Source organism: Mycteria americana, chromosome 6 (genome assembly GCF_035582795.1).
Source record: "Mycteria americana isolate JAX WOST 10 ecotype Jacksonville Zoo and Gardens chromosome 6, USCA_MyAme_1.0, whole genome shotgun sequence".
NCBI classification, from domain to species: domain Eukaryota; kingdom Metazoa; phylum Chordata; class Aves; order Ciconiiformes; family Ciconiidae; genus Mycteria; species Mycteria americana.
The window spans coordinates 66,515,622-66,543,425 of record NC_134370.1 but is presented as its reverse complement, the minus strand read 5'-3'; the positions used below and the strand labels follow the sequence as shown (position 1 = coordinate 66,543,425).

The 27,804-nt window shown below is 41.3% G+C and overlaps 1 protein-coding gene and 1 long non-coding RNA gene across 4 annotated transcripts in view; one reads left to right on the top strand and one right to left on the bottom strand.

The window, feature by feature from the left end:
• The window catches only part of LOC142411802 (uncharacterized), a 47,721-nt gene extending 24,488 nt beyond the window's left edge, over positions 1-23,233 (top strand). For both annotated transcript variants that reach the window (XR_012776294.1, XR_012776295.1), the window contains one exon: positions 19,989-23,233. This is a non-coding gene — a long non-coding RNA (uncharacterized LOC142411802). The remainder of the gene's footprint in view (positions 1-19,988) is intronic.
• Positions 1,162-25,318, bottom strand: SYNM (synemin). Of its 2 annotated transcripts, none has more exons than XM_075506289.1 (4): positions 24,432-25,318; positions 18,057-18,181; positions 10,227-10,300; positions 1,162-8,691 (listed from the first exon to the last, which is right to left on the bottom strand). In XM_075506289.1, the coding sequence occupies exons 1-4, from the start codon at positions 25,215-25,217 to the stop codon at positions 4,868-4,870; spliced, it is 4,809 nt and encodes a 1,602-aa protein (XP_075362404.1). In that variant the 5' UTR covers positions 25,218-25,318; the 3' UTR covers positions 1,162-4,867. The 2 variants fall into 2 exon arrangements, with proteins under 2 accessions (XP_075362404.1, XP_075362405.1); XM_075506290.1 differs by lacking the exon at positions 24,432-25,318 and adding an exon at positions 9,742-9,775 and having other exon boundaries at positions 1,162-8,694.
• Between the last annotated feature and the right edge of the window lie 2,486 nt (positions 25,319-27,804).

The following is a 27,804-nucleotide window of genomic DNA, read 5'->3' as shown; positions in this document are numbered from 1 at the left end:
CCTTGTTTATTGGGCACGTTGCTTGTTATTTTGCTCACATTCGGTTGCAGGGATACATCAGGAAAAAACAGTTTTACCTTTGAAACTATTTAAATTTGGAGTATGAATAAATACCCTTTTTTTCCCATTTAACTTTAAGCACTCCGTTCTAGAATTTAACATTGGGAGACCTCTGTATTTTCATTGCATCTTTAAAATGTTACCACAACTGACAAGCATGTCAAAACCAGGAAACTGAAAAGAAATCTTAAACAGTGTATTAAACACCAACCCACCGCGAGTCCCATTCCTTACTATTCAGAGACACGCTTCAAGTTTCAGAGAAATCAGATCTTCACCACTGACAGTTTAAACAGCAAAACTGCTTAACTTAGTAGATGAAGACTGAAAACATGTTTTTCTGACAGAGGCCAGCTTCAGTGGAAACTATTTTGCTGATCATTTAACCATCTTCAGAATATGCTGTGATTCAGTCAGTAGCTTCAAATACTGTTTTTCCCTGTTTTGCAAGAAATTGAGAACTATGTGTTTTTTCTCAGTGTATTAAAAATGGATGTTCTTTTTAGAAAGTTTCACTCTTTCACACAAAAACCTCATTATGACCCATTTCTTTAATCAAGAGAAAATTGGGTTAAAGGCATATTTTCTTCATTACTAATAAAGTATGTGGTTAAAGAGAAGAATAAGTTTCACAGCACAGAGAGAGGTACCGTTTAAAAAAAAGTATATATCCTTTTCTATTAAAGGTCTAAATGTGCATAAAAAGGTTTTCTTTGCTAGAAAAGGGTAAAAGTTAAGACTTACCTTGGTCAAATCCCAGGATCCAAGGAAGACTATGATGCTGACAACTCCAGGACTTCCACCTTCTGTGTTGTTTTATACTCTGCCTCTCCCACTACCTGCTGTTGAACTCAAGAACCACTGCTTGTCCACCCATGTTGTGTGTAGTTGCAGTAAAGAATATGCTATGTTTTGCCATCATTTCTATTACCAACATGAAAGAGGTATGCCTTTGCTGGAATCAAAAATTATGTTCATTCTTTGAACCGAAATTAACTCATCAGTCTGAGGGGCCTTAAAGCAAGATATTTATAGACGTGAAGTCCTTTTTCTTTGACAATGCAGCCTTAAAAACATCAGACAGGAAGACGGAGAAACATCTGCATTGATTTTGATTGTTTAATACTCAAGAGTGAAAAAGTGTAAAATCACAAAGCTTATACCACCACAAAAATGCAGTTTCATTGCGAATGACCAAAACACAAGCTGCCTGCAAGTTTCACACAGCTGACATCAACAAACCCAGTTTCAACATTCTTACAGTCTTTTTAAACACCTGCTATTCACAAACATCAGTCAATACAGAGTTCTAGGTCTCTCACACATCTTTCTTTATATTCTATACTCTCTTTGCTTTCTAGACCAGTGGTTTACACATTTGAAAAACAGTGCCCCACTTCTGATCTATATCAGCATATAAATACATAGTTTTTACCCCCAAATTACTAATTATATTTTAAAAGCATTTTGTTTAATCCAAACTCAGCAGTAAAGTTCTTATTTGTATTTAATGAAAAGCAAAACTTATATGAGTAAGCTTCAGAAGTGCATGCTGCCTGAGGTTATATCACCAATCCTTTCAGCCACAGGTTATACTACTTATGCAGAAAGTGATCATATAGGGTGAGTTAGTACATCAGACAGTAGGTTACATTTGCTCTTACTAGTAATGCATGTACCTATGGCCCTGATTCTGCAAATGCAACCGTTAGGCCTGCAGGATGCAACTGTCCACCTAACTACATTTTGTTGCCTGAAGATAGTATTATCCAAAAGTTATCATTATGTCAAAATGTCTCAGGTTAATGAGAACTAAATGGAAAATGAGCTGCTTACACAAGCATTTGTAAAAACTTAAACCCTTTTTGCATGAGATATCTTTGTTTTCACAGCCTGAAAGTATTCATACAAAGGAACTGTGCATATCTTTAAATGTTATGCTAATGCACATTTCCAGTTTCCTACAATAAACTAACTTTCCAACAGTTGATTAAAATCCTGATCTTAAATAGAACTAAAGAAAGTACAGAACAAATTTTTCCCTCCAGACAATCAAAATAGAAATATATCTTGGTATAACCTACTACATCTGATAGTGATGTGTAAAGGAATTTTTAAAGAGCTGTTGTTGCCGCAGTGGAAACAATACTTTTTTTTTTTTTTTCTCCTTCAGTGCTAAGGCTATCTGCATTTTATGGTTCACTTGCTTCTTACTGGTTTATTCCTTCATCTGACATTACAATCCTAAAGAGCATGTCTGTCAGAGATTTCACAAAGTATCAATTAATGGGTTTGACCTTGTAAGTAGCTTTTTGTTGGTTACAAAATACATTTTCTGCAGATATTCCTATATCTGTTTTACAGAGAATGTTTCAGCTTAGAATAAAACTTCCCGAAAACTAACACTGATTTTTTTTTTTCCCAACTCTGTTGCTTATTACAGACCTGACTTCTTCCTTTATGCAGTTATTTAATACTTGAAGTACAGAATCTGATTGCTTGCAGTTAGGCATCTAGCTGGAAAATTCTGGCTTATACATGATTATTAAAATAAATACAGAGATGTTACCATCTTTAAAATCATAGGGCCAGCTAAGGAAACAAAAGCATAGGATGATATTAGAAGTATTACAATTAATAACATCCTATTTATAAATGGAAGCACAAGATTTTTTTGAGCACATATGAATAATTTTGAAAAAATATTATCCATTACACAGTGAACAGTATAAATAAGCTTAGCATACATGCCTTTAGTGCTTCTACACAACTCAGTTTCCTATTCATTTTCCAGCTGTTGGTTACACTTCCAATTTCAACAGATGATATCATAGTACATGATCAAAAAATATCCAATCCTGACTCACACTTACACAAAATGAGGAAAACGTACAGAAAATTTTGCAGTGCAGACAAACCTCATGAGTTAATCTTTGGAACATTAATAGCTTTGTACAGTTTCAAACTTAGTAACTAAGGCACACAACAATTAAACTGTCCCATATCTGAAACAGCATGATATGTCAGTCAGCATGGAGCTTTTCTTTAGCTTTGCATTTACATTCATATTATGAAGTAGCAGTCAGTTTTGAAAAATCTAGCTTCTGTTAATATTAAGGAATCTGAAAAGTGGCTAGCCATGCCAGACTAAGATAGTTTAACTGGATCCTAATATGGATTAGCACACACAAAACTATGCTTACATAAGCACGGGAAAAAATTCTGAGTCAGCGACCACCGGACTGGCACAACATAGCTGTCCGGATACAGGTGTGTTTCTACTCTGCAGAGAAGGTGTGAGAGAGTGAGAGAGTGAATGTGTGTGCGTGTGTGTGTGTGTGTGTGTGTGCAGGTAAAAATAGCAGCTTCTCATTATCTTATTTCTCATACGTGTATCTTATTTCTCATACGTGTCCAGTATGGTATCTTCTTACCCCAGTGACAAAAATATTTTGGCTGCTATTTTTGCTTCTGCTACCACTGCACAGTTTAGTACAGTTAGTGGTGCTGGCTTCTCATCTGGACTTTGAAGTCACTGAATTATAATTGTAAAGTTAAGTTATGTCCTTCATTTAACCAATGTGCAATCCAAGTGAAATTAGCTTATTTTCAAATGATTTGAGTAGAAACGAACTTTGGCCTGACGCAAATGTTACAACCCGAAAAAAAGAAATAAAAAAGGAAAATTCCAATCTCAGGTTGGGTTTGCAGGGCTAGTAATTGAAAAGGGCATCTTCTCATTTGTAAACAAAGAAAGGATTATCTGGAAATTACTTGACACACAATGATCATAAGTGTCATCAATGCCATTTTTACAAGTTTTCTTCAGAACAGCACACATAATTAGCTAATTTCACTGTTTTACAAAATTAGGCATTATGTAATAATGTTTGACACTTCACACTTACCTTTAGCAATACCTAGTATCAAGGTAACCCATATATTGCAAAATAAGTTGATGTTATTAATGTACATAGCCACTGAAGACAAAGAGTTCTCCTTACTTCAGTGGAAATACTATCCAGCCTATTTTTTAAATTTGTTTTCTTTTTAAAGATATTAAATGTACTACTGTCTAACCATAAAAAAAAATCACTATTTCTCATTAGGAGTACTGTGAGAAATTCTTGCTTCAGTGTAACTTCTTTCTTTTTTGCACTGCATTCTAGCTATACAAATAATACCATTTTTGTCAATTCTTGCTATGCGTAGTTTGATCCTACAGAATTGTATTTATTTTTTATAGCTGTAATAACTGTATCTTAAAGTGTTTTCATTAGGTATTGCATATAAGTACACAGAAATGGAACTAAAAATCAGCTACCACTCTCATTAGTCTTATATCCTGTTATATTTGTGGTTAGTAGCTTGAGGTTTAAGTAGAATTGCTGAATATTTTAGTAACCAAGTACAATACAGTATTTAAAAAAATAATAATGGAAAAGTCCTATTCAAGAACACACTTATTAATTGACCTGCTATAAAACAAACAAAAAATATAATCCTTTGAATTCCCCAGTAGCAAATTCCTGTCTCTATGGGTGGAAAAATCTGAAGTTATTGACACAGGTCTCTGAGGAAAAACATATTAATAGTATGATTTCTCCCCAAAATAAAATTTCCAATAAAGTAAAAAGTGTGCTGAATAGGTAGAGGCTTAGATTCAATATTTCTCAGTCCACTGTTAATAATCTAAATAGTTTGAGTGTTTCCCTATCCCTTCTTTTCCTTTTTTTTTTTTAAAAAAAAAGGATAATCAAAAATATGTATAAACAAATTACTAAGTAGATTTCATTAAAGAGTCCTTTCAGAACCACTGTCCATCATTATCATCATCATCTTCCTCCTCATGGTCCAGATAGAGAAGAGCAACTTTCTTTTCATCAGAAATAACTGACCTTTGGTCTACCATTCTTTGCAACTGTACGGTTTTATCAAAAAGTGACTTTTCCACTACCTTTTCACCATGATCTTGAGAAGAACTGGAGAGAACATAGCCTCTTCTTTTATTTTCGTTTGCTACAGTCTGGTCACTTTCAACTACAATCTGTGACTGACTAACAGAAGGGTCTTGCTTGTTGGATAGGAGCATTGTTACTTGCTGTTCTCCACTTTTTACTGTAGATATTCCACCCATATTGGAAACATCCATTTGAAAAGTAAAAGATGTTTCCTTGGATCCTACTTTAATATGCTTTACAGAGCTACTGCTCTCAGACAATTCTTCTGTTTGTGAAAGATCTTCCCGTGTTTCAGAAATAGGTCTTGTAAAGATTATTTGCTCAGTATGAGTTTCTACAGGACTTATTTTAACGTGCCTGAAAGATCTATTGATATTTGAGCTTCCTTCATTCTCTGAAAAATGTCCTTCTTTGTTAATGAGCTCTGGAGTTTCAGAAAGGGAACCCTGATATATGATTTGTTCAGTGGTTTTAACTCCCACTTGACCTAGTCTAACACGCTTTATTGAGCCTTCTGAAAGAGTCTGGTCTTCCAGTTCACTGATTTCTGTGTGCTCAGAGACGGGCCCCTGGTAGATTACTTTTTCAGCTGTCATAAACTCCTGGGGGCCCAACTGAATGTGTCTGACTGAACTTTCTGTCTGTGAGAAGTCTCTAGTGTCATTGACCTCCACTTTACCAGAGATTGGTCCTTCAAAGATAACTTGCTCAGTATGAATCTCTTTTGGACCTAATCTAAAGTGCCTTATTGATCTGCTGACGTCCACAGACCCTTCTGTCTGAGAAAGGTTACCTGAGCTATTGAGCTCTATAGAGTCTGAAACAGGCCCTTCAAAAGAGACTTCTTCAGTTACTTGCCTTGATCCTACTGTGAAATGTCTTGTGGACCTGTTGAAGTCTGTTGAAAACTTCTGGGAAAGATTTCCGGACTCAATCTCTTCTACAGTTGTAGTAATAGGGCCTGTATAAATTACTTCTTCTGTGGTTTGGATCTCTTTAGGACCCAGTTTAAAATGCTTCACAGATCGGCTAAACTCTGATGATCCTTCTCTCTGAACAAGATCTTCTGTAGCACTGAGCTCCAGCATTTCAGAACCAGGCCCTTCATATACAATCTGCTCAAATCTCTGAACTTCTGCTGGACCAACCTTAATATGCCTTATGGATGTAGTCTCATCAGTTGATTGTGGCGAGTGAGGGACTTCTCCAAAATGTGCAGTTTCCAAAACCGAACCATCATGAATAACTTTTTCAGTGGTATGATATCCTGCGCCACCACTCCTCCTCATTGTGGATGAGCTGTAGATTTCTTGATTAGCCAAAGGAGTGTATTTATCACTGCGGGAAGAAACATCTACCTCTATATTGCTTCTACCATCAACAACTCTCTCTGAGCTCTCTTTTTTCAGGGAGTGCAATGTTGCCTTCTCCTTCTCACTTGCAATTATTTCACCAAGCTGAGCTACATCAAATTCATCAGTATTGAGGGTCTGTGACAGATTGACTTCAGCAACAATTGTCACCAAGCCACCCTCCTCCGTTTGATCAACTTTTTTGATATCGAATTCTAAGCTACTAGAGTCAGCTTGATTTTCTTTTGTTAATGCAGACAGCTCCTCTTTCACACTTTCTGGGAGACTGCCCTCCAACTGCTCCAAAGCTTCCTTCAATTGATGTTTAGGGTCCTTAGTTTCCTTTGATAAAAGCCCTTTTATTGAAGTCTGAAATTCATGGGGAATTTTAATTTCTTTTTCAATAACAATGGATTCAACATGGGATGTTTCAGCTTCGGGATGCTCTTTTAAAATATGGGCACTTGCTTCCTCCCCTACCACTCGATATGTTTCTTCTGGAGAGCTTACACCTTCATCTCTCTTACTTTGTGTGCCTTGCAAAAATTCATCTTGCCAAGAATATTTAATAGTTGATTCTTCTTCTATATGAATTTGCCCATATACTGAGTCATCATCTTTTTCATTAATAATAGGATGATCATCAGGAACAGATACAAAATATTTTTGTTCAATAGGCGAGTCATCTTCCTCAGTTACTTCTTCCACATGAGTGAAACTCTCATGGCGTTGTTTCTTCTTTTTAACATCTTCATACGTGAATGTTATGTTTTGTTCCTCCTCATCACCGTAACGCCTCTCTCTCTCAGGGAATGTATCTTCCACTTCCTCTACTTCAAAAGGTGTTGAAAAATCAGTCCTTTCATCAGTGGCATAATCTAGTGGCTCCTCTACAATCTCAACATTAACAGACATGTTCTTTCTGTCCTCGTTTCCTTTCAGGCCATGATGTACTATATCTTCTATCTCCTCTTTGGAAGGAGTTCCTTCAACACCCTCTCGAACCACTTTTCTAACATCCTGGTTTGATAGACCTCCTACATCAGCTTCATCAGAAATATCTATGTTTTCTTGAACTTGAGATTGCACCGTGATCTCAGTCTTTATTTTCCCATCATCTGGTTGTTCTTTCTTATTAAAATAGGTCACTTTCGTGTCTGTTAATACTTGTGAACTAGAAGACTGCGTAAAACTTTTAAGAATGTCAGCAACAATATTCTCTGCTATATTTTCAGTTGACAGAGTTCCCATTTTATGACTTCTGTCACTAATTCGCTCTTCATCTTTCAGAGTGGATTCTGCTTCTGAAAGACTTACTCTGTGAATTTCAGCAGGCTTAGTTACATGGTCATCTGTTTCTCTTCCTATGGAAGTTTTGAAACCTCGTAACCTTATTTCTTTGTTACTCACAGATTCTTTGTCGGGAGCAGGCACTTCAAGACTGATAGGTATCTCAATGACTTCTTTGCTTCTTGATTCCAAGGGCACATTTGTATCTTTTTTGGTTGATTCACTTTTCAAGGTTCTTGCATTAGAAATATCACTCCCTGTTAACTTCTGGTTAACGACTTCCTCGCAGATATACTTTTTCTGCTCAGTCTTCCTTCCAAAATCAACGCTTCTTTCTTCTGTAAAAGGTTTCTCATCTGTTTTCTTTTTCTCCTCCTTTGTTTGCTTCTCTAGCTTATCTTTTTCTTTCAGCAAAGAAATTTTCTCTTCAGTTGGTTTGCTGCCTCCTCTTTTTTCTTTTAGTGTGGTCCAAGTTTCAGTTATGGTTTCTTCATATTTAGATGGTTTAAAATTGGTATTCAGCTCATAAGTTGGAAATCTAGTGAAGCTTGGTTTTGTTCTTATGTTTTCAGAAATCCCTGGCTTTGTGTCAGGCTTGTGGTCCTTGTCTGATCTTTCAGCATGTGCTGATTCTTTTGAAAAAGACACTGTGGATGAAGTTGTAACTTCTGTTTTCTTTCTTTCTGGAATTGTCTTTTGTTGCATTTCACTGCTTTTCCAACTACTGTAGGCTGGAGTAAGTGTTCTTAATTCTTTGTGGTCTGTTACAATCCTTTCATCCTTTGTAACAGTTGTTGAAGGGCGATATATTGAACCAAGTACATCTCTTCCAAAAGCTCTTCCACTAGCTGTTGTCTGTGATCCACCCAGTGTTGACTGAGCTGAATAACGTGCAGAACTGCTAGTATTTGTCACTGGAATTCTATGTCTTGTATCAGTGATCCTGATAGCTGGTGAAGCTTTATTTCTATTTCTTTCTTGATAAGTAGAGTAAATATCAGTGTAGTTATATGAAGTGTTTATAATATCTGCAAAAAAGAGCATAGGTAACCAAACATTAAAATAATGGCTTGTATATAAAATAATATAAAATAGAGGGCATGAACTAAGAAGTTTTATACTAAATTTTTGAAAGAAATAATGGCTTCATTTTCAGTGGAGCTTTGTAAAGGCATTCCTGTAGGGTTTGCATGATAATTAAGTCTATGCATAAATTATATTAAAACTGAAAGCAAAGCTTCTTACTAAGTTGCAAGTTCTTGCTAATTTTACCTGTTGTGAGCTACTGGGTATTATGGCATTTACTTAAGAATTACACCTTTCGTATTTATATTAATGTTCATTTACAACGTCTTATTAAATAATGTATGCTAATATCCTAGGCTTGGTTTTTTGCTTCATTAGTCAGAGTGGCCTGAAGTTTCGCAGTTCCTATTGACAATTAATGGCATACCTGCCACCACATACTGGAAATTGAAAACACAAATACAACCCTTCATAGCCACAAGATACAAGAAGGTACAACAAGGGAGAGAAATAAAGAACCTTTTAGGCTCTATCTATACAATTTAATAAAATGTACCAGGAATCATTGTCTGGTTCTAAGAGTGATCAGCACTGCACAACTCAAATCTCCCACTCCTAAACAGCTAGCCACATTTCCTCTGACTTTTGGTAGTGTTTCCTGGTCTGTGGTAACCACTGAATATGCCCGAGCACTGTCTGCAAAAGTACTGGCTAGTCCAGATCAAAACTGTGCCAGGGACAGTGCTAACAATTTAACAGCACAGGCAATTCTATGTGAGTGTTTCAGCCTAGGCCCTAGTCTGTTTAATTTACTGCTACAGACACGGCCTTCAAATCTCTTCTGGGACTACTGTCTATGATAGTCTGATGATTTTAAGACCACACATTGTTAAACTCAGGAGTATTATCAAGACTAATTCTGTTATTAATAACAATGGCCATAGCAGTCAGATCGAAGGTCCATCTTATCTAGTATCCTGTTTACAGTGACCAACAGTAGATACATAGGGAAGAGTATAAGAACAGGGCAAGTAAACAGTAATACTTCCCTGGTATACTCTCACAGCCTCCAGAGATTTGCAGCTCCTAAGATAGAAATGGTATCTTTATGTTTAGTAAGTCTTTGATTTTTCTTTCATTACTCTGCTAAAATTTCTCTTTAAACCCACGTAAACTTTTTAACACTCACAATGCCTCATGATGATGAATTCCATGGTTTTAACTACATGTTTTGTTAAATACCTCTTGCTTTATACATCAAAACTCTGTTAAGACCTATGGGCATCCAGAAGTTCTTGCACTGTTAGAGCTATGAAACATCACTCCCTACTTACCTTCTCCACTTGAGTCATGATCTTATAAATTATCTCATTATAAAACAGCACTATGCTGATTTAAAACATTAACACTCAAAACCAATTCAATATTCACTTTGCAATACACTCGTAAAAAGTATTCTTCAGGAATACTATAACACAATAATTTCCAGTTATATTTAATATCATTCAACATTAATTTTTTAATATTCATTTTTTACCTTGAGGCAATTTCCCTGCATGCTGATCTCTCCATGTAATAATCCACTGGTTGCTTTCCCCTTCTAACAAAGCTCTGCAAAACACATAAAAAGGGCATTCCATTAAAATATTGGGAAGAATAACCATAGTATTTAACATTTATAAGTCTTAGAAACTGAAACAATTATCCTGCAGTTGGGTCAGATCCTGAGTGTTTTTCACACCCCACATTTTTATTACTGGGAATGAGATATCCTTAGCTAAACTAAGAAATCTTCCAGATTCTTAGTTTGCAGAGTCCAGTTTGTGAGAACAATGCAATATACTTACAGTAGGTAACAGCAGCAGACACAGTACAGTTTTAGATCAAATCTTCCACATTAGCCAATACGCTGCTTCCTGGCATGGACAAGATCCACTGATTTCCACTATGGAATCATAAAAGCTAGCAAATTTTTCCAGAATGATCATCTTACAACAGAGTTAAGAGAAAACAAAGCCACACAAAACTTAACAGATATTCAGTAAAGCTTTCTCAGAGAAACATATGGAGATGTTTTATAAAGAAAAGGCAAAAACAAAAAAAATACTTGCAAGCAAATAGTCAGCAGCTTTCCTGCTGGTAACAGAGGACTAAAGGTGTTGTTGCAGTGTGATAATATGAGGGAACTGTTACAGCCAGGATTTTTAAGTTCTATCCTTTTCAAATGAAAACTGAAGGAAAGTATTACTTCTACTGTCAAACACTGGCCAGCGCTGGAGAAAACAACTTACAGTACTAAATTAAGTATTCTTAGTTCCTATTCAATTGGAAATCAACACAACATATTTTACAACAAAGGACTAGAAAAATTCTTCGTGACAGAAACCGCTTGGTTTCTTTTAATGACATCTCTGTTTGTCCCCTCTGTTCCTTAGCCTTCCAGTCATTCTTTTTTGCAGTGACTCTCTAATAACTTCCGTAGTTCCAGGAAGCCAGCATTTCCACAGAACTATTGTGGTCAAGGCTTCCTCTTGTTGACCAACCGCGACATGGTGTTAGCTCAGCAGCAAGTGATCAGTAATGGACAGGACACCAATTCGCTTACCTTTACGTTATGGAAACTATATCACTACAAGCAAATAGCAGAAGCTGTCAACAACTGTTGATAATCTGCTTCATAATTTTGTCTAATACCTATTCTTGGTGTACTGACACACAGAGTAGAGGCTCTCCGAGTTGCCTGATCTATGCTGGTGACACACATTAGCTGTTCTTGGAGACATTATACCTAGCTGATTGCTTGAGAACACTGGCTATCCTTCCTTTATGCCAAACTTTGTTCCCTATAGAGCATGCACATACAAGGACCACACTCCCTCAAGACCCATCTGATAGCAGCCACAGGCTTGTTCTATTCCTGCATGAGGTTACTACCCTACATTTTCTCCTTCCTACAGTGGTGGAAAATATTCCAGAGGTACATTTCCCACAGAGATTAGCACAGCTGAGGGGCACATATTTTCAGGAGTAATTGCTCTGCATTAACAATATTCAAATAGGCACACAACATACTTTTGTCCTTGGGAAGGGGGATGGATGGACGATGACTAAGTGCATTCTCTAGAATTACTCAACTGCTCTAAAAAAATGAAACAAAATTGTTGGCTTCTTCCATACAGCAAATACAAAAAGTAGATATTAGGGTGATCTTATTCAGTCCTAGAAGTTTTAGAGATGGTTATCCAGTAAGACTGAGTCTCAGAATTCCTGATAAATTCTCTGGAAATCTTTGTGTGCTTTCCTTCCCTCCTGCTGTCTATATGCTTGTACTGTCTGACATAAAATGTGTCCAGCTGTTTTTCAAAAAAAGGAAAAAAAAGCAGTTTGTCCCTTTTCTACTTTTGCAGGGCCACAAGCTATGTTATCCCCCAAAAAAGTGCGCAACTGCAGCATTCTGGTGCAACAGCCTAGAAATTCTATGGCAGGTTCTTTCAATATGCAATGGAATGCTATAAACAGTACAGTAACATTGGTGTTTTTATATTCACTTCTACTAGTGAGATACCCATTTCATCATTTCCAGTTTCGGAAATGCCAGATGTTTTGCACTGATAACATACAACTGCAACATGAAAGTTGTCAAGAGTAAGGCTGGAGAATTACGATAGCCAAGGCTTCTGACTCCCTAGGGGCGGAGTTGAAAGCAATTTAGGATTGTGGTATTAACACATTTGCTCATCATTTCTGTCAAAATTAATAAAGCAGGCATTTTAAATGTCACCTGCAGATTTCACACTTCACATGACTGACCCCTTTGGACATTTTATGCTTCTTTTGGTTTCTGACTGCCTCTAGATTCAGTAGGACAATTCTACATCAGAAAAATATCATTAGTAAGGTTTTCTTTGCAATCATGGATTTGCCTAGATTCAGAAGAAAAGCTAGGTTAAAATTACCCAACACATTCACAGATCACTTTCCCCCCTTAAAACAGGATCAGATGGACACCTTTACTTCTATACTGTTAGTCAAGAAAACAAAGTAAAAGCAATTTATCTTCCTCCACGTTAAGAGAGGCTTCATAGGAATTAGATGACTTCAACACATAATAGAGAACGTTCCCAAGACCAAACATCTGATCTGATGAAGCTAGTGAGTGCCAAACAAATTGCTCTGATAGACACGCGCTAGAGAAGCTGGTGGTGACGCTGCAGAAACATATCAAGGAGCTGGCAAAGAAAGCGTTAAGCATGACGAAGGAAACTAGGAATGTGGGTAGTTTGACTAAGGATTTCTGGCTGCTGTTAAAACAACAGTTGTTCAGTTGCTGCAGCAACGTATGAAGTCACTAAAAATAAGTTCCAAGAGGTAACTGTATATGGCAAAGGGCAACAGCACACAGAAAAGCTGGATCTGAAATACTACTACTGAAAATATGTTGTATTTGAAAATGAAAGGCAAAGCTTCATGAAACCTCTATAAAACTGGACAGTGAATCAGTGTTTTACTGTACACAGTTCATAATATGTATGTCCTCAAGCTTATCAGATAAACAAGAAAATGTCAAACTGACTTTGGCTTAATAAACTAACATGAGAAACTGTAATGTACTGAGCACTGGCTTAGAAGTCAGCAAACTCAGGTTATGTTCCTCAGCTTGACCATAGCTTCAGTTTATGCAAGTCATTTTGCTTCTCTGTTCCTCTGCATCCTTTCCTAATACTAGTCATTTAAACTATAACTTCTTCGTGGTGAGGACTGCTTTTAAACTTAAACTGCCTGAAGAATAGGGTGTTAATCTCAGCTGTATGAACTCTTTAAGTATTCACAGTAATAACAAAAAACATTCCTCCAAGCAGCACTCTTCTAAAAAATAACCATGTCAGCTACTTCCTGGAAATCAGATCCCAAATGACGTACACACACACTGTGTTAATACTTAGTTTAAGTGTTGCCAGAAAATACTCCAACTGCACCTTTAACTCATCTCATTATTAATGTCACTTATCTAAAGTTAGCAGTGACATGCTAGTCAGCCTGAAGCCCCACAGTGTGCTGGATGACAACAGAAATAACTAGTCCATGAAAGCAGGTGGACGAGATAAATTGGTTGGGGTGGGGAGAGAGAAGTTACCAAAAACAAAAGGATCAGTGAAAATGTTATCATGGTCATTCACAACAGCAATGACTTTGTTTCAACTCCAGAAACCCAAAATCTCAGATAGGGGCAGTTAGCCAGCAGGCTGTAAAAATTCATCCTCCCTATCCTGGGTATTTGGGAAGGAGTTTTTAAAAAAACCTCTCCAGAAGTGGAATGGAGGAAGCATTTTTAGGGGTAAAGGCCACTCCACATCTTTTTTCCATCACGGGATGGGAAGACAAGGACTGTGTGAAGAACAGCAGGTAACTGACTGCACATTAAATTCCCTGGATATAGAACACAGTCAGAATGTCCTCAAAATAAAAAAAATACAGGAATAGGATATACTGGATGGTACAAGCTGTAAAAAGGAAATAATGAAACTGATTGAAAAAGCTGTGGCGAGTAGCTGAGGAGGCCTTAATGCTGGTGATGATTTCTTGAGAGGAAGGCGTGGAAGGGGTCAGAAGAACTGTTGATGGAGGAAACCAACCGAAGGAGGATTCAAAAGTATGCCTGACAAGTGTATTAAGAGATCCTGACAATGACCATGACAAAAAAAAAAGAAAAAAGGAAAGGGGAAAGGGGGAAAAAGAAAAAGGGAAAGGGGGAAAAAGAAAAAGGGAAAGAAAAAGGGAAAGGGGGAAAAAGAAAAAGGGAAAAAAAGCGCTTTGTAGGCTCCGCTGCTTCAAAATGCAGGGTGGTAACCTAGAACATTTGCATGACACTAGGATTTCAAAGTAAAATCTTTTACCCTTCAACAACAACATATTTTAGAGAGGGCAGAAAAACTACTTAACCTATGGCAGAGGTTCTGGGCAGCCTCTGCTATTTGAAGAGAAGAAGCTTCTGATAGCTGAGGAGAAAGGCTTGATAGAAAATCTGCCTAGGATCAGAATTACTATCTCCTTTTAAAATTAAGAGTCTTACAGTGAATAACTCACCCCTTCTCTCTGCAAATAAAACTTAAGCATAGTCTACGTAGTTGCAGTTTTGCAGGGTTCCAAAAACACAGAACAAAACTGCAAGGCACTTGATAAATTTTTACTTCAACACTGGTGAAAAAGGATTGGGAATGAAGATTCCCATGAGGTATAACTTCATAAAGCCACATAAGACATGTATTTCACTTCGTGAGTGAGCCTCAGCTCCCAGAGCAGGAAGGGTAAGCAGAATCAGAGAGGAAGTACACTTGGTCCTTGGGGAAGGGTGTTCCTTGCAAGTGATCCTTCTTGCCAGTCCCGGAGCAATGTTGACTAACGGAAAGAACTGGCTTTAAAACAGGACCTGTCAGAGTGGTAAAACAAAGAGAATATACAGGGTGGGACGTACAGAGAAAGCTCCAAGAAGTAGACCAGATAGCACACCCTTAACCTATAATGCCAGGAGGAGAGGAGGTGGCAAGGCCCTCATGGAAACCTCTCAGTGGAAAGTTCAGGATGTTGAACTAAGTGTGAATAGGTGCCTTTCCTTTCCAATATGCATAAGGAAGGGTACATGCCAGCATCTTTCGTGAAAACAAACTGAAGCTGGCTTCACATGCCCTGGTTATCACAGATAAAAAAGACCTGGGAGAGGAGCAGGATTTGAAAAAGCACATAGATGAGCAGTCTTACTGAACTTCTCTTACTGAACAGCTTACTAACTGGATCCATACTGATTCCCTCCCACAGCAGTGTTGATAAAGGCATACAGTAGGGAAGGCATCATTTTCTTAAGTGAAGGGAGAATAAGAAGAAGAGAGGAATAAGTAAAATTGCATAAATGTAAAAACACAAATCAAAACAATCACTTTTCAGCAGCATTAGATAGCCTTTTTTCTGAGCCGTAGCAAGGCCCATTTCTCTGTTTTCATCTGTAGATCTTTTTCAGTAGGTAGATGCTCATTTGTTCACTGAAGTCTGCCTTGCCAAGGCAGTCAGTGATACAAGGTGCATTCACTACAATCAGATGAAGAAACCCTACAGGTTAAGGAGGCTTCTTAACTGGACAACAAACACATGCTGCAGGTGATGCTGAACTGTCCTCCTTTCATTAACAATGGCAGGGAATCCTTAGACAAACCAGTAATGCTCAGATTATCAGCGATATGACCTCTGGAGGAGTTCCAGAATTTAATGGGCTTACAAGGTTTTGCAGAGCAGAAGCACTGATGGTTCACTTGTTAACTAAGAGCATGTCCAAACAACTAAATATCTGGGCATTATCATTCCTACTTCTGGATGAATACTAATCATCAAAACAATTCTGATAATTCTGTTATTGTGAAAGTGCTAATCACATTTTGCAGATGAATAAACCGAGGGAGAAAGTTTAAGTGACAACAGTAAAAGTCAACACCAGAGCTAGGATTAAATTTAGAAGAATCATGTGTTTTAGCAAAGTTAACAGAATTAACACACACAGCTGAGGATCGCAACTGGCTACCATTTCCACAGTTTCTCTTCTACTAGTAATGCTCCAGACACTACTGGCTTTCCAAGGATCACAGGGATCGCACTCCACCAACAAACATCCAGGTACTGTTGCTCACCAATTGACTGCAAATTACTTGTCCCACCTACTGTTTGTGATTTCATCTCATCCAGAAGCCAGCCTTGGTCCGTACCTCATAGCACACAATACTTGAGGCATCTTGAACAGACCAATTTTGCTCTTTGATGGACTACAGACATCCTTTGCTCACTGGTCTGTTAACAAGCTACTCGGAAGTTACTCTTTCAAGTTTCCCATATCTTCAGTTATGCAACTACAATTACATTTCATATTTAACAGTGGACTGCTTTATTCTACACACTTCACCCATAATTCAGCTGGTGCCATCTTTATCCAGACTTAAGTGCTTATTGGTTCATAGCAGTGTTACACACTTGAGGACACAGAAACATATATATAACTGGTAATACCACTGTCTGTTTACACAGGTTGAATGTGAATAACACACACAATATAGTCAAGCTAATGACTGAGGCATACTCGTTAAAAAGAATACGAAAGTAGGCTGACATTAAATTTTTGCAAATTATTACTTTGCTCAATAAGAACTGCACTTCTCTGTATTTGAAGATCAATATCTCAATGAAATTTATTGAAAATATTGTGCTAGTTGTAGAAGAAAACATGATCTTTACAATGAGGTAGTATCTTCCTCCAGTTCATAGGTTTGAGTTTGGTTTTGGGGGTGGGGGGGGGGGGTGGGGGGTGTTTGTTTGTTTTTTTTTTTTCTTCCAAATCGCTTTTATGCGATGTGCCAACTGATACATCATGATTCTCCAGACAGAGAATTACTCTGGCCTTTCAACCCCACAGCTCCCAAGTGGCTAGAGAGATATACAGGACTGAAGATTTATTAGCAGAGATGTTGTTTGCTGATACCTCAGCACTTGATCCAAACGTTTCCATAACAAACCAAGGATGGAGAAAGCCACAATTTAATCAGACTTTTCTGTTATATTCCCACTATCCTACAACTGAAACAAGAATGGGGAACTCACTACTTATATTGATGCTGCAGGTGGACACCAATCAACATATTTAAACAATGAAATGTGCCATATAAGTTGACAGATGGCAACTACACTACCTCATGTTTTATTGATTGCAATTTAGGGATACTGGCTCCTCAGCTTGTAATCAAATATTGCATCAACAATTCACATCAATTTGATATCAACTTGACCAGGACTAAGAAGGTTTCTTACTTATCACTATATTTGTACAAAGTTAATAGGATTCCTATGGATTACATTGGCTTCTCTAACATGTTTTTCTGGGGACAGAGGAACAGAATGAATTACTACTGGAGATAGTTTTGCTGAGTGATCAAATTCCAGTCACCTCTGCCCACTGGTAATTCTTGTCGGTGTTACTAATGAATAACGGTATTTTACTATTCTTACAGTTTTCCCAGAGATCTCAGACAACTTCACATGTATTAGCAGCCTTCTGAAGGGGTGTTATCTTCCTTTCACAGACAGCAGTCAAGCACAGAATGGCATGGTGACCCATGTCACAGAACAAGCCCACAGTGAGCTAAAAACTGATATTAGGGGTCCATTCACTCTGTTCTAACCAAACTGCAATACACACAAGGAGTCTTGATCTGAGACTCCAAAAGCAGCTGTCTATTTTAAATGCTGGAAAGAGGGTGAATGGGGCTCCCATATCTATAAAAAGGGATTTAAATTATCCTCCTATTAGACAACTGAGTGTGACCACAATTCTTACCTGTAGGTTTCAATTTCAAGGATGAGGCCAGCTTTCACCTGCAGTAGTTCTTGATAGTCCTTCAGGTAATCCGTGATTGACATGGTCAGGAACTGCTTTTCTTCTTCTAGCGCGTCAATTATCCTCTAAACAGAAATAGTGATTTTTAGTTTTGAACTAACATAAAAATCTGTACACTTGAATGCTTAATAACTTAAAACTTTTAATTAAAAAAAATAACCTAAAAGAACAATAAATCAATATGTTCCATCACTTCAAAAACGAGAACAAATCAGCTCTACGACCACCCCATATACAATCTGAAATACACTGTTACTGAAGCAGAGTTTTACGCTAAGATTTTATTTTATGCCTTAGTAAGCTAGTTAAATATTTCAGTAAAACCCATTCAGATGCCCTGTACAAAAGTTATCAAGTATACATAGCAAGGAAAATACACTCCTTTATAAATGTGACTTAAATGTGACTCATTTTGTCATTTTAAGAGCATAGATGTACATGCTGAAATCACACTTGAGATCAGGAATTTCAGTGATTGCTTTGCCATGAGAACCTGGCCTATTTCTCTTTATCAGTGTTTTCAGTTCCATAGACCTATGGGTCCAAATCAGTTTTTGAATTCTAGCATTTGGAGATATTCATAGTGCCTAGAAGGTGAAGGACAAATCTCCAGCGGTTCCTTCGAGCCAAGTTTTCTACAGTATTTGGACACCTGCTTTGTAGTCCACCCAGTCTTCTCCTACCTGCTACTCAGAAGATATACAAGGGATTGCTCATTTTCATCTTGATAACTAAACATAACTTTGTACCTTCACGGGGTGGGGGGCTGTGGGGGTGTATGGGAGGAGTGTAGTTTATACGACACCCACAAGTGACTTGAGAGCAGCAGCACTGATGAGATAGTAGGTAAGGCCTGCCCACCTTTCTTTAACAAGTTTTGGAAATGGAGAAAGGGACTGATGAGCAGAAAAATACCGAAGTCCAAAATGATCTAAATTTGAACATACTCTGAAATACTAAATGGAAGATTAAATACCAAATAACTGTACACAACAGAAAAAGCAACAGACTTACGCAACAGAACATTAAGATTTGATTTAGACCAAGACAACTGACTCTCATGCTCTTGAAAAGAGCATCACAGAAGGCAAGTGCTTTAATCACTGGTGTTACCTCTCACAAGAAGGGCAAATTGCCATCTTCCGGAAAATAAACCCTCCCCTGATAATTGAGAGGAACTTGTTCAGTACAGACTCAGAAATAAAAGTATCAGTATTAGCTGTTCAGTGCAGTTCTTAATGTTTTCCTTGCTGTGGATAGAATGTACTAACCCAGATCAATCCTCCTCAGCCAGCAGACTGATGCTAACCAAAATGCTATAGATTACACTTTGTTCTGGGGGCTGGGAAGACAGAAATTAAATTGCAAAGGCCTGATTCTACTTTGTTCAGATCAGTCTATACTATGCAAGGACACTGAATTATCACTTACAGAGCAAAATCTCACACCCATGTACAACACTGAACAGGAATTCATGACAGCGTATTTTAGATTTCATCCTAACAAATGCTTTGCGATACAAACTGGAAAATCAAGACACTGATAGTCTAGTTTTAAAAAAATCAGAATACATCATCTATATGCAGCAAGTGTTCAAGTATCACAGTTTGAGCAATAGCATAAAAATGAAGATACAGCAGGGGACTCCCCAGATTGGTTAATGCCAGTATGATACGCTAAGCAGAAGTAAGGTTTAAGAACTAAGAATATAAAGTGCTGGCATTTCAAACATTAACAGTCCTTTTTTTTTTTTTTTTGCTTAAATGAAAGTAAAAAGAAAGCTTTATGAAGGAAGCTGCCTGTATCTTCATATACATGTGGGTATATCTCTCTATATAACACATTAATCTATTTCTTCATTTGCATTTGCAGCTGTTGTTAAATGATTACACAGATGTTTTCTTTGACATGACAAACCTTGCCTACAGTCTTCAGTGTACCTAAAACTCCCTTTTTATGGCAGAAGAAAAATCATATCTCCATATCTGAAAAAGCACTATCAACCATCCAACAGCCTCATCCAGACTGCAAGTGGAGGTAACATCCTGTATGGTCATGCACAGCAGCGAGCAGAACCGCTGACCTTTAGCGGCTCCGAGGCAACAATCGTGTTCAAGAACTGACACAATGGAAAATCCCAAGATGAGAAGGGAAGAAAAGTGCCAGGCCCTGCTTTTAAAAGGAAAAGGCTATCAAGCAAGAATGGACAGGGTGTTGACACAACCAGAGGAGTCAGCAAAAGGAACAAAAGACAAGAAAGACTAGATCTCCAAGGGGACCAACTCTGATACAAAACATGAAGTGATTCAGGTGTTTGTTGCCTCCCCGATTAAATAGAGAGACTAACCTATACATGTGCACGCAAATGTTAAAAAGAGCTTCACAATGCACAGGTCTTGCTGCAGTCCCAGAAGAATCTATACAGGGAATCTGTACACTGGACTACAAAGTGTGTGGAGCTCTGAAAGCCTGGGGATATTCACACCTATCTAGAGACACAGGAACTTCAGTCCCTCACCCCCAAGTTCCGTAGTCTGGGTTTGAAAAGCCACCTAGATTCTACCCACTGGATTTGGAGAGCACTTGGGATCCAAAAGTTTGAGTTAATGATTACCATAAGGGGCTACATAACTCAGCCAGCTGTGTAATAGTTCCAAAGGAATTCATTCCAACAGGAGCAGACATTGTATAGACTGGATGGCAGATAGCCAGTCGTCTAGCCCTCCAGTCACTGATGCTTAAACGTAATGCAGAGGACAATTGGTCTTAAGTCCTGTTTCCAAGCATGCCAAAAAGTACATAAACCACTTCAGCAAAGTTCAGAAGATGGCAAGCTGACGAACTTCCATTTTGCAAAAGGTAACCTGTCTTGTTGCAGCTGTGTTTGCTTCACACAGGACCTTCTTGGAAAGATTTGTTTCTCAACCACATCAAACCCATGCCCCCCCAAATCCTGGTGGTGTCCTGCTAGAACTGAGTAACTGAACAGAAGTGATTTTCTCACCCTTCAGATGTTCCTTTCCAGGCAGCAGTGGGAAATTTTAGAAGGGCAGTAGGGGGAAAAGAATTTACTTGGGTTGTCCAAGCTTCACCTACTCGGGGAATAAAGAGAGGTTTCTAGGCTCCAGCCCTTTCCATCTGGTACTATTTACCAATCCCATAGCTCATTCAGTGCCTCAGCAGGGGAGGAACTGACACGCTGTGCTTAGCTGGCTAGAAAGTGGTACGCAAAAAAATGCACAACATACTGATATTATATGTTCATTTAACAGGATGTTTTCTTCTTCTCTGGAGCTCACAGCACTGATGCAGGAACCGATCCTAAACTCACTGTATTAGTGAAAAATTTCTGCCTCTTTTCAAAGCAGCAGGATGAGCCATGGCCATTTTTACATCCAAAAAATACAGGGCTTTCTCAAATCACTGAGAGTTTTTGCATAAGTATTGTCACAGCACGCAGCTAAAATTATGGAAGCAAGAGACCTGCTGAGTTCATCCCTCTACCACCCAGGACCAGTGAAAATTTTCCAAACAATGGATGATTTACAGCTTGCCTGGTTCAGCTAAATTATAACTCCAAATACATATTTCTATTTAACATTGCTGAAAGCTTTAGTGAGGGTAAGGACAGTGCAGGAAGCAAAGATGGACATATAAGGCGACTGCATGATATATGGAAAATATGAGTAAATCTAATTGCCATTGCAGCTGCAATGAACAATAATCACTTGACTTAAATCTGTACATACGTATCATTTCTATGTGACACTTTAAAATAAATAAGCATGGAATAGATGCCATTTAGAGAGTAGTTTAAAATCCATGCTGAACATACTTTCACCAATAAAAGAAACAATGAGGGAGGGGAAAAAAAAAGCTTTGATCACAAGAACAAAACTTTAAACAGCTGCTTCTACAAATTCTATAATTTTCCTTCCTGGATGTGAGCAAAGATATTTTATTTATCCTGTACAGTAGACTGGCTACTGGAAAAGGCCTTTCTCATGAGAAACCAAACATTCTAAATACGAAACCATTCAGAAGTGATAAACTTTATGATATCATTTTCACCAGAATTTAAATATTATCTAGATACACATTCGAAGATAAGACCGCCCACATGTTTTCAGGTTGGCTATCTAAGTACTTTCTTCTTCTTCTTGTATTACTAAGATTTGAAGCTATTGTTCGTGGAAAATCCAAAGCACGCCAAATGCTCGTGAGAGTAAAACCGAAGGTTGTTATCTTGGTATCAAAATAACAATCCATGGTTGAGTACTGAATCAGGCCAATTCAAGGGCACGCATTGATTTGGATTATCTGACTTCTACATCGGGTTGCTCTGTCTCCCCTTGCTCTTCTGAATAAAATTCTTTGAAAATACAACCAGGTAGAGACAACACACTGGTATAAAAACACCTTGCCGAGTTGAAAGAAAGAGTTAGGTATCTGAACACACCCGTTCTAATGGGCTTTAGAAGAAACACTTGTAGCATGGATAGTGAGCTATACAAAATGCTCTTACTAAAATAACATCGTATTTAAAGGTTTTCAGTTTGAGCAATGACAATTGAAGATCAATGAAATTTTCATTATAAATCCCTAATAACAAATATAAGCAGCAAGGAGGACATATTTTGGAAATCAAAGTAACTTTAAATGTACATAAGCCTACTAATATTTATATAAACTTATACACCTTAAAAAACAGGGAAAAAAGAGGGAGAATTTCTTCTTTACATTTTCACCTGGCTTTGACTGATGGATAGATTTAATTAATGAGGGATTTACATAGAACATCTTCTTCTAAAGCTTTGGAAATGTCTGCATACATGACCAGAAGAATGAATTGTTGCGTCAAAAATGAAAATAAAATTGATTTGAAAGTTAAAAACCTTTCTGATTACTTCTTACATACCTAATCTGCCTCAGTTCACAGCATCTGCAAACTATGCAACTTGCAAACAATCTAGCCACGTACAAAAACCAGACACACAGCAACAGGTCCCAGTCCTTTCCCAATTGCCAGCATCTCCATAATCTACCACGGATGTCGGAGACAGCGTGATCATTAGCACACGGGGTTCAGACAAACACCGAGCTCCAGCAGAATGTTAATAAAAGGTCTAACAACGAACAAAAGAAATGTTGCCCTCAGGAAATCGATGGATGGTCTGAATGAACTAATACGCGCTCGCCACTCTAAATTTGATGAACTGTATTTTGCTGTTTCGGCATTTGCTGATCTATTCACACGCGCAGGGTGATTATACATCGTTATACCAAACATTATTCTGACAGCAAGCAAATTCTCAGCTACGGATGCTATAACCCTCTGTTTAACACCACCAAACATCCACCTCAAACAGATACCAGTCACCTACATCGTTAAAGTTTTATTTTAAAATATTCCCACTCTGCTCACGGCCTGTAGCACAGGAACGAGTCTTCCTGCCTTTAAACAACTAAAAGTTTCCTTAACTACGCTGGGGCCCACAAGCTTTTCTCTAGGCTCGGGCTGCACAGCAGTGTGTGTAAAGCAGGAAGAAAATTCACATCATTTCTCTGATCACGACAGGTCAACCTCACGCCTCAGGCTAGAAGGGAAGCTTTGTGTCCCACCGCACGAGGACTTGGTTCATCTGCTCCCAGGGACTCCTCCATGTCCCATGTGCTCATGCCAAGCCGAGCAGGAGCCCTGGCAAGCCTGCGCGCCAGCTCCATGCTCTTGGGTACTTGCCGAGGGCCGGTTGGGAAGGGAGCACCTGTCACCAGGAAGATGTCCTCAGGGTCACAGTCTCCCTTTTGATCCCCACCCTTCGCACCCAGCTCTCCCCAAACAGAGCAGTGGGTCTCAAAGGGACTCCCTGCTCCCCCCAGACAAGGGCTCAGCAGCAACAAGCTCTTGCTGGGCCACCTCCTCTTCCAGCCTGGGGAAATCCTACTGCAGAGAGGCAAAGCGGGGCGAGGAAGCCCCGGCTCACGCAGTCAGCGGGAGCTTTCAGAGGGGTTCAGGCCCTTCCCGCGGCAGAGGGAGCGGGAGAGATGGGAGTTAGTCTACGGGAGCGGAGTGCCGGGGCCACGGGAAATCGGGCTCGCATCTCACGACGGGCCGGAACTGAAGGGGAAAAGGGAGTGGGAGGGCGGAAGGAGGCTCAGAGGAGCACCAAAACAGGCACCAGAGGGCGGGAAGGAAGCGGCACGGCTGGAGAGTCCCGGCGAAGCCTCCGGGACGCCCCGGGCTGGGAGCGGCCCGGGACCAGGGGAACGGCGGCCAGGGCCGACCCGACGCGGCGGCGGGGCACTGCCACGCACCTGGTACTCCTCCACCTCGGCGCCGTGGCGGTCCTGCAAGGCGAGCAGCTCCTGCTCCAGCCGCTCCCGGAGCCCGCACAGCTCCTGGCCCTGGCGGTGGAGGTCCTCCAGGTGCTGGCGGCACTGCCGGCTCTCCTCCCGCAGGAGCTGCAGGCTCTCCCGGCTCCGCTGCGCCTCCTGCTCCTGCAGCACCTGGATCTGCTCCTGGTAGCGCAGCAGGGTCTCCCGGCAGCTCTGGCTGAGCAGCATCTCGTAGGTCTCCTCCAGCTCCTCAAGGCTCAGCCCGGCCAAGGGGGGCGGCAAGGCGGCCAGGTCCATCCGCAGCTCCCGCATCTCCACCGCCTCCCGCCGCTGCCGCTCCGCCAGGTGCCCGTGCTCGGCCCGCAGCTGCAGCAGCAGCTCCTCCAGCGCGACGCACTCGCCCCGCAGCCGCTCCAGCAGCTCCCGCTGCCCGGCCAGCTCGGGCTCCAGGCGGCGCCGCATGGCCAGCACCTCGGCGCCCAGCAGCTGCAGCTGCTCCAGCTCCCGCCGCAGCCCGTCCCGCTCCAGCTCCGCTTCCAGCTTCGCCCGACTCAGCTCCTCCAGCTGCATCCGCAGCCAGGCCAGCTCCTGCTCGGGCACCCGGAGCCCGATCAGCTCCTGCTCCCGGAGCTCCGCCAGCTCCCGCGCCAGAAAGCGGTTCTCCTCCTCCAGCTCCCGCACGCGGGACACGAAGACCCGCAGCCGGGAGTTGAGCTCCTGCAGCTCCCTCTTCTCGTCCCATCCCGCTTCCCAGCGCCGCCACATCTTGCCCGGGACGCGGGGTCGGGGCCGTGGTGGTCCCCGGGCTGCCGGTGCTGCGCAGCTCCCGCTCGCCGCGGGGCTCTGGGCGCCGCTCCCGCCGCCGCCCGCGGGGCGCTGCTGCCGCCCGCCCCGCTCCGCCCTGCCAGGCCCCGCCCCCGCGCCCGCGCCGCTGCCCTGCGGCGCCACCTGCCGGGCTCTTGGCGTCTCTCGCCAAGTTGCTCCGCGGGGGAAGCCAGAGCCCCGCTCAGGGCGCGAAGCCCCGGTCAGGGAGAAGGCCCAGCTCAGGGCGCGAAGCCCCGGTCAGGAAGCAAGGCCCCGCTCAGGGCGCGAAGCCCCGGTCAGGAAGCAAGGCCCCGCTCAGGGCATGAAGCCCTGGTCAGGGAGCAAGGCCCTGCTCAGGGCGTGAAGCCCCGGTGTCGTGGTTTAACCCCAGCCAGCAGCTAAGCACCACGCAGCCGCTCGCTCACTCCCCCCCGGTGGGATGGGGGAGAGAACCGGAAGAGCAAAAGTGAGAAAACTCGAGGGCTGAGATAAAGACAGTTTAACAGGTAAAGCAAAAGCCACGCACGCAAGCGAAGCAAAGCAAGGAATTCATTCACTCCTTCCCATGGGCAGGCAGGTGTTCAGCCATCTCCAGGAAAGCAGGGCTCCATCACGTGTAACGGTTACTTGGGAAGACAAACGCCATCACTCCAAATGTCCCCCCTTCTTTCTTCTTCCCCAGCTTAATATACTGAGCATGACGTCATGTGGTATGGAATAGCCCTTTGGTCACTTTGGATCAACTATCCTGGCTGTGTCCCCTCCCAGCTTCTTCTGCACCTGGCAGAGCAGGGGAAGCTGAAAAGTCCTTGACCAGTGCAGCAACAACTAAAACATCTCTGTGTTATCAACACTGTCTTCAGCACAAATCCAAAACACAGCCCCATACCAGCCACTATAAAGAAAATTGACTCTATCTCAGCTGAAACCAGGACACCCGGTTAGGAAGCAAGGCCCCACTCAGGGTGCGAAGCCCCAGTCAGGAAGCAAGGCCCTGCTCAGGGCGCGAAGCCCCGGTCAGGGAGCAAGGCCCCGGTCATGGCGTGAAGCTCTGGTTAGGGAGCAAGGCCCCGCTCAGGGCATGAAGCCCCAGTTAGGGAGCAAGGCTGGGCTCAGGGCGCAAAGCCCTGGTCAGAGAGCAAGGCCCTGGTCAGGGACCGAAGCCCCGCTCAGGGAGCAAGGCCCCGCTTAGGGAGCGCCCAGCACCGCTCTCGCCAAACCCCTTCCACCACATCCTTGTCCTCCCCTCCCCTGGTGTGGGGCCGTACCGGCTAAGGTTCAGCCTGCTTTTCCATTACTGCCGTGGGAACTCTCTTCCCCAGGAGGGAAGAGAGTTATTTATTCAGTTTGTGATCCATCAGCTGCTGTTACTGTACCGTGGCCAGGCTTAAGTTAATATAAAGAGTCAAATGCCATTTTAGAACACCACGTTTAAGTTGAGGAAGCCACTGAAATGCCTCCACTTTTGAGCTTGTGTCACAAGTCATAAAATCTTTGCACAACAGAAAAGCATCCCACCTCCCCGGGCTTAACGCACGGCAGAAGTGCCTGCAGCCAGCGCGTCCCTGTGCCCGATTCTCCTCTGCTTTATTTTGCACCATATATGGGCTGGATCCAGAGAAGCCCTTTCATTGACTGCACTGGAACTGGCTCTGCACGCGCTGCTCAGCAAGCAGGCAGTGAAGCATCACACCATGTATTAGCTACCAAATTAGACAAAAAGACGAGGAGTGACTCATTTCAACCTTTTTCATCTCCCCAGGCATTCTTTCTCCCCCTCTCTCTCTCAGACACGCACACACACACATTTAAATTTCACCCAGTGCTGCAGCCTTGGGAGTTTTGCAGAGATTTGCTGCTTCGCATAAGGCAGCCAGCTCTGCACAGCTCCCACCCCTGCATTTACTCCTCAGGACTGCTCCTAACAAAAGCTCACACAGGGAAAGGAATGGAATTTGGCACAAGCCCTGCAAAGCTGGGATCAGGGCACAGCTCTACCACACCAATCTGCTCTGGGCACTGCACCCCCTTCTCTGCTCTGTCCCACCCTTCCCAAAGCCTTCCACCTCAGCACTGCATCTCCCTGCTGTCAGAATGGCCAAATTTTGCCTGTTTCTTTGCTCTCCTCTGAGTAAGTTGCCTTCTAATCTCAATAAAGTCTCCAGGATTTGAGCCCAACCAACACAGATAAATCATTGGCTTTGGCCTAAAAGTCAGCCAATTTAGCCTTGGCAGATTTGCTCCATCAGAGGTCACTGAGAAACTGAGATTTACTAAAGACACTTGCTTTTTCTTGGCTTTGTGGTCAAAATCAGGTCCCTTGGTGACACGCTAACACCTGCTGTTCTTTTATGAGGGAAACCACTATGCTTCTGGGAAGAGGTAAGTTCCTGTGGTTTATGAGGCTTTTTCTACCTCTGATGTCACTGTTGTCCTAAAAAACCCCAAGAGCACACGGACTACCAGCGTACTGCACAGAGCAATGCTGCTGCAGTGGCAGGAGCAGGGTGGCTGGTTTAAACAAACTCTCTGGGGTTCACTGTGAACG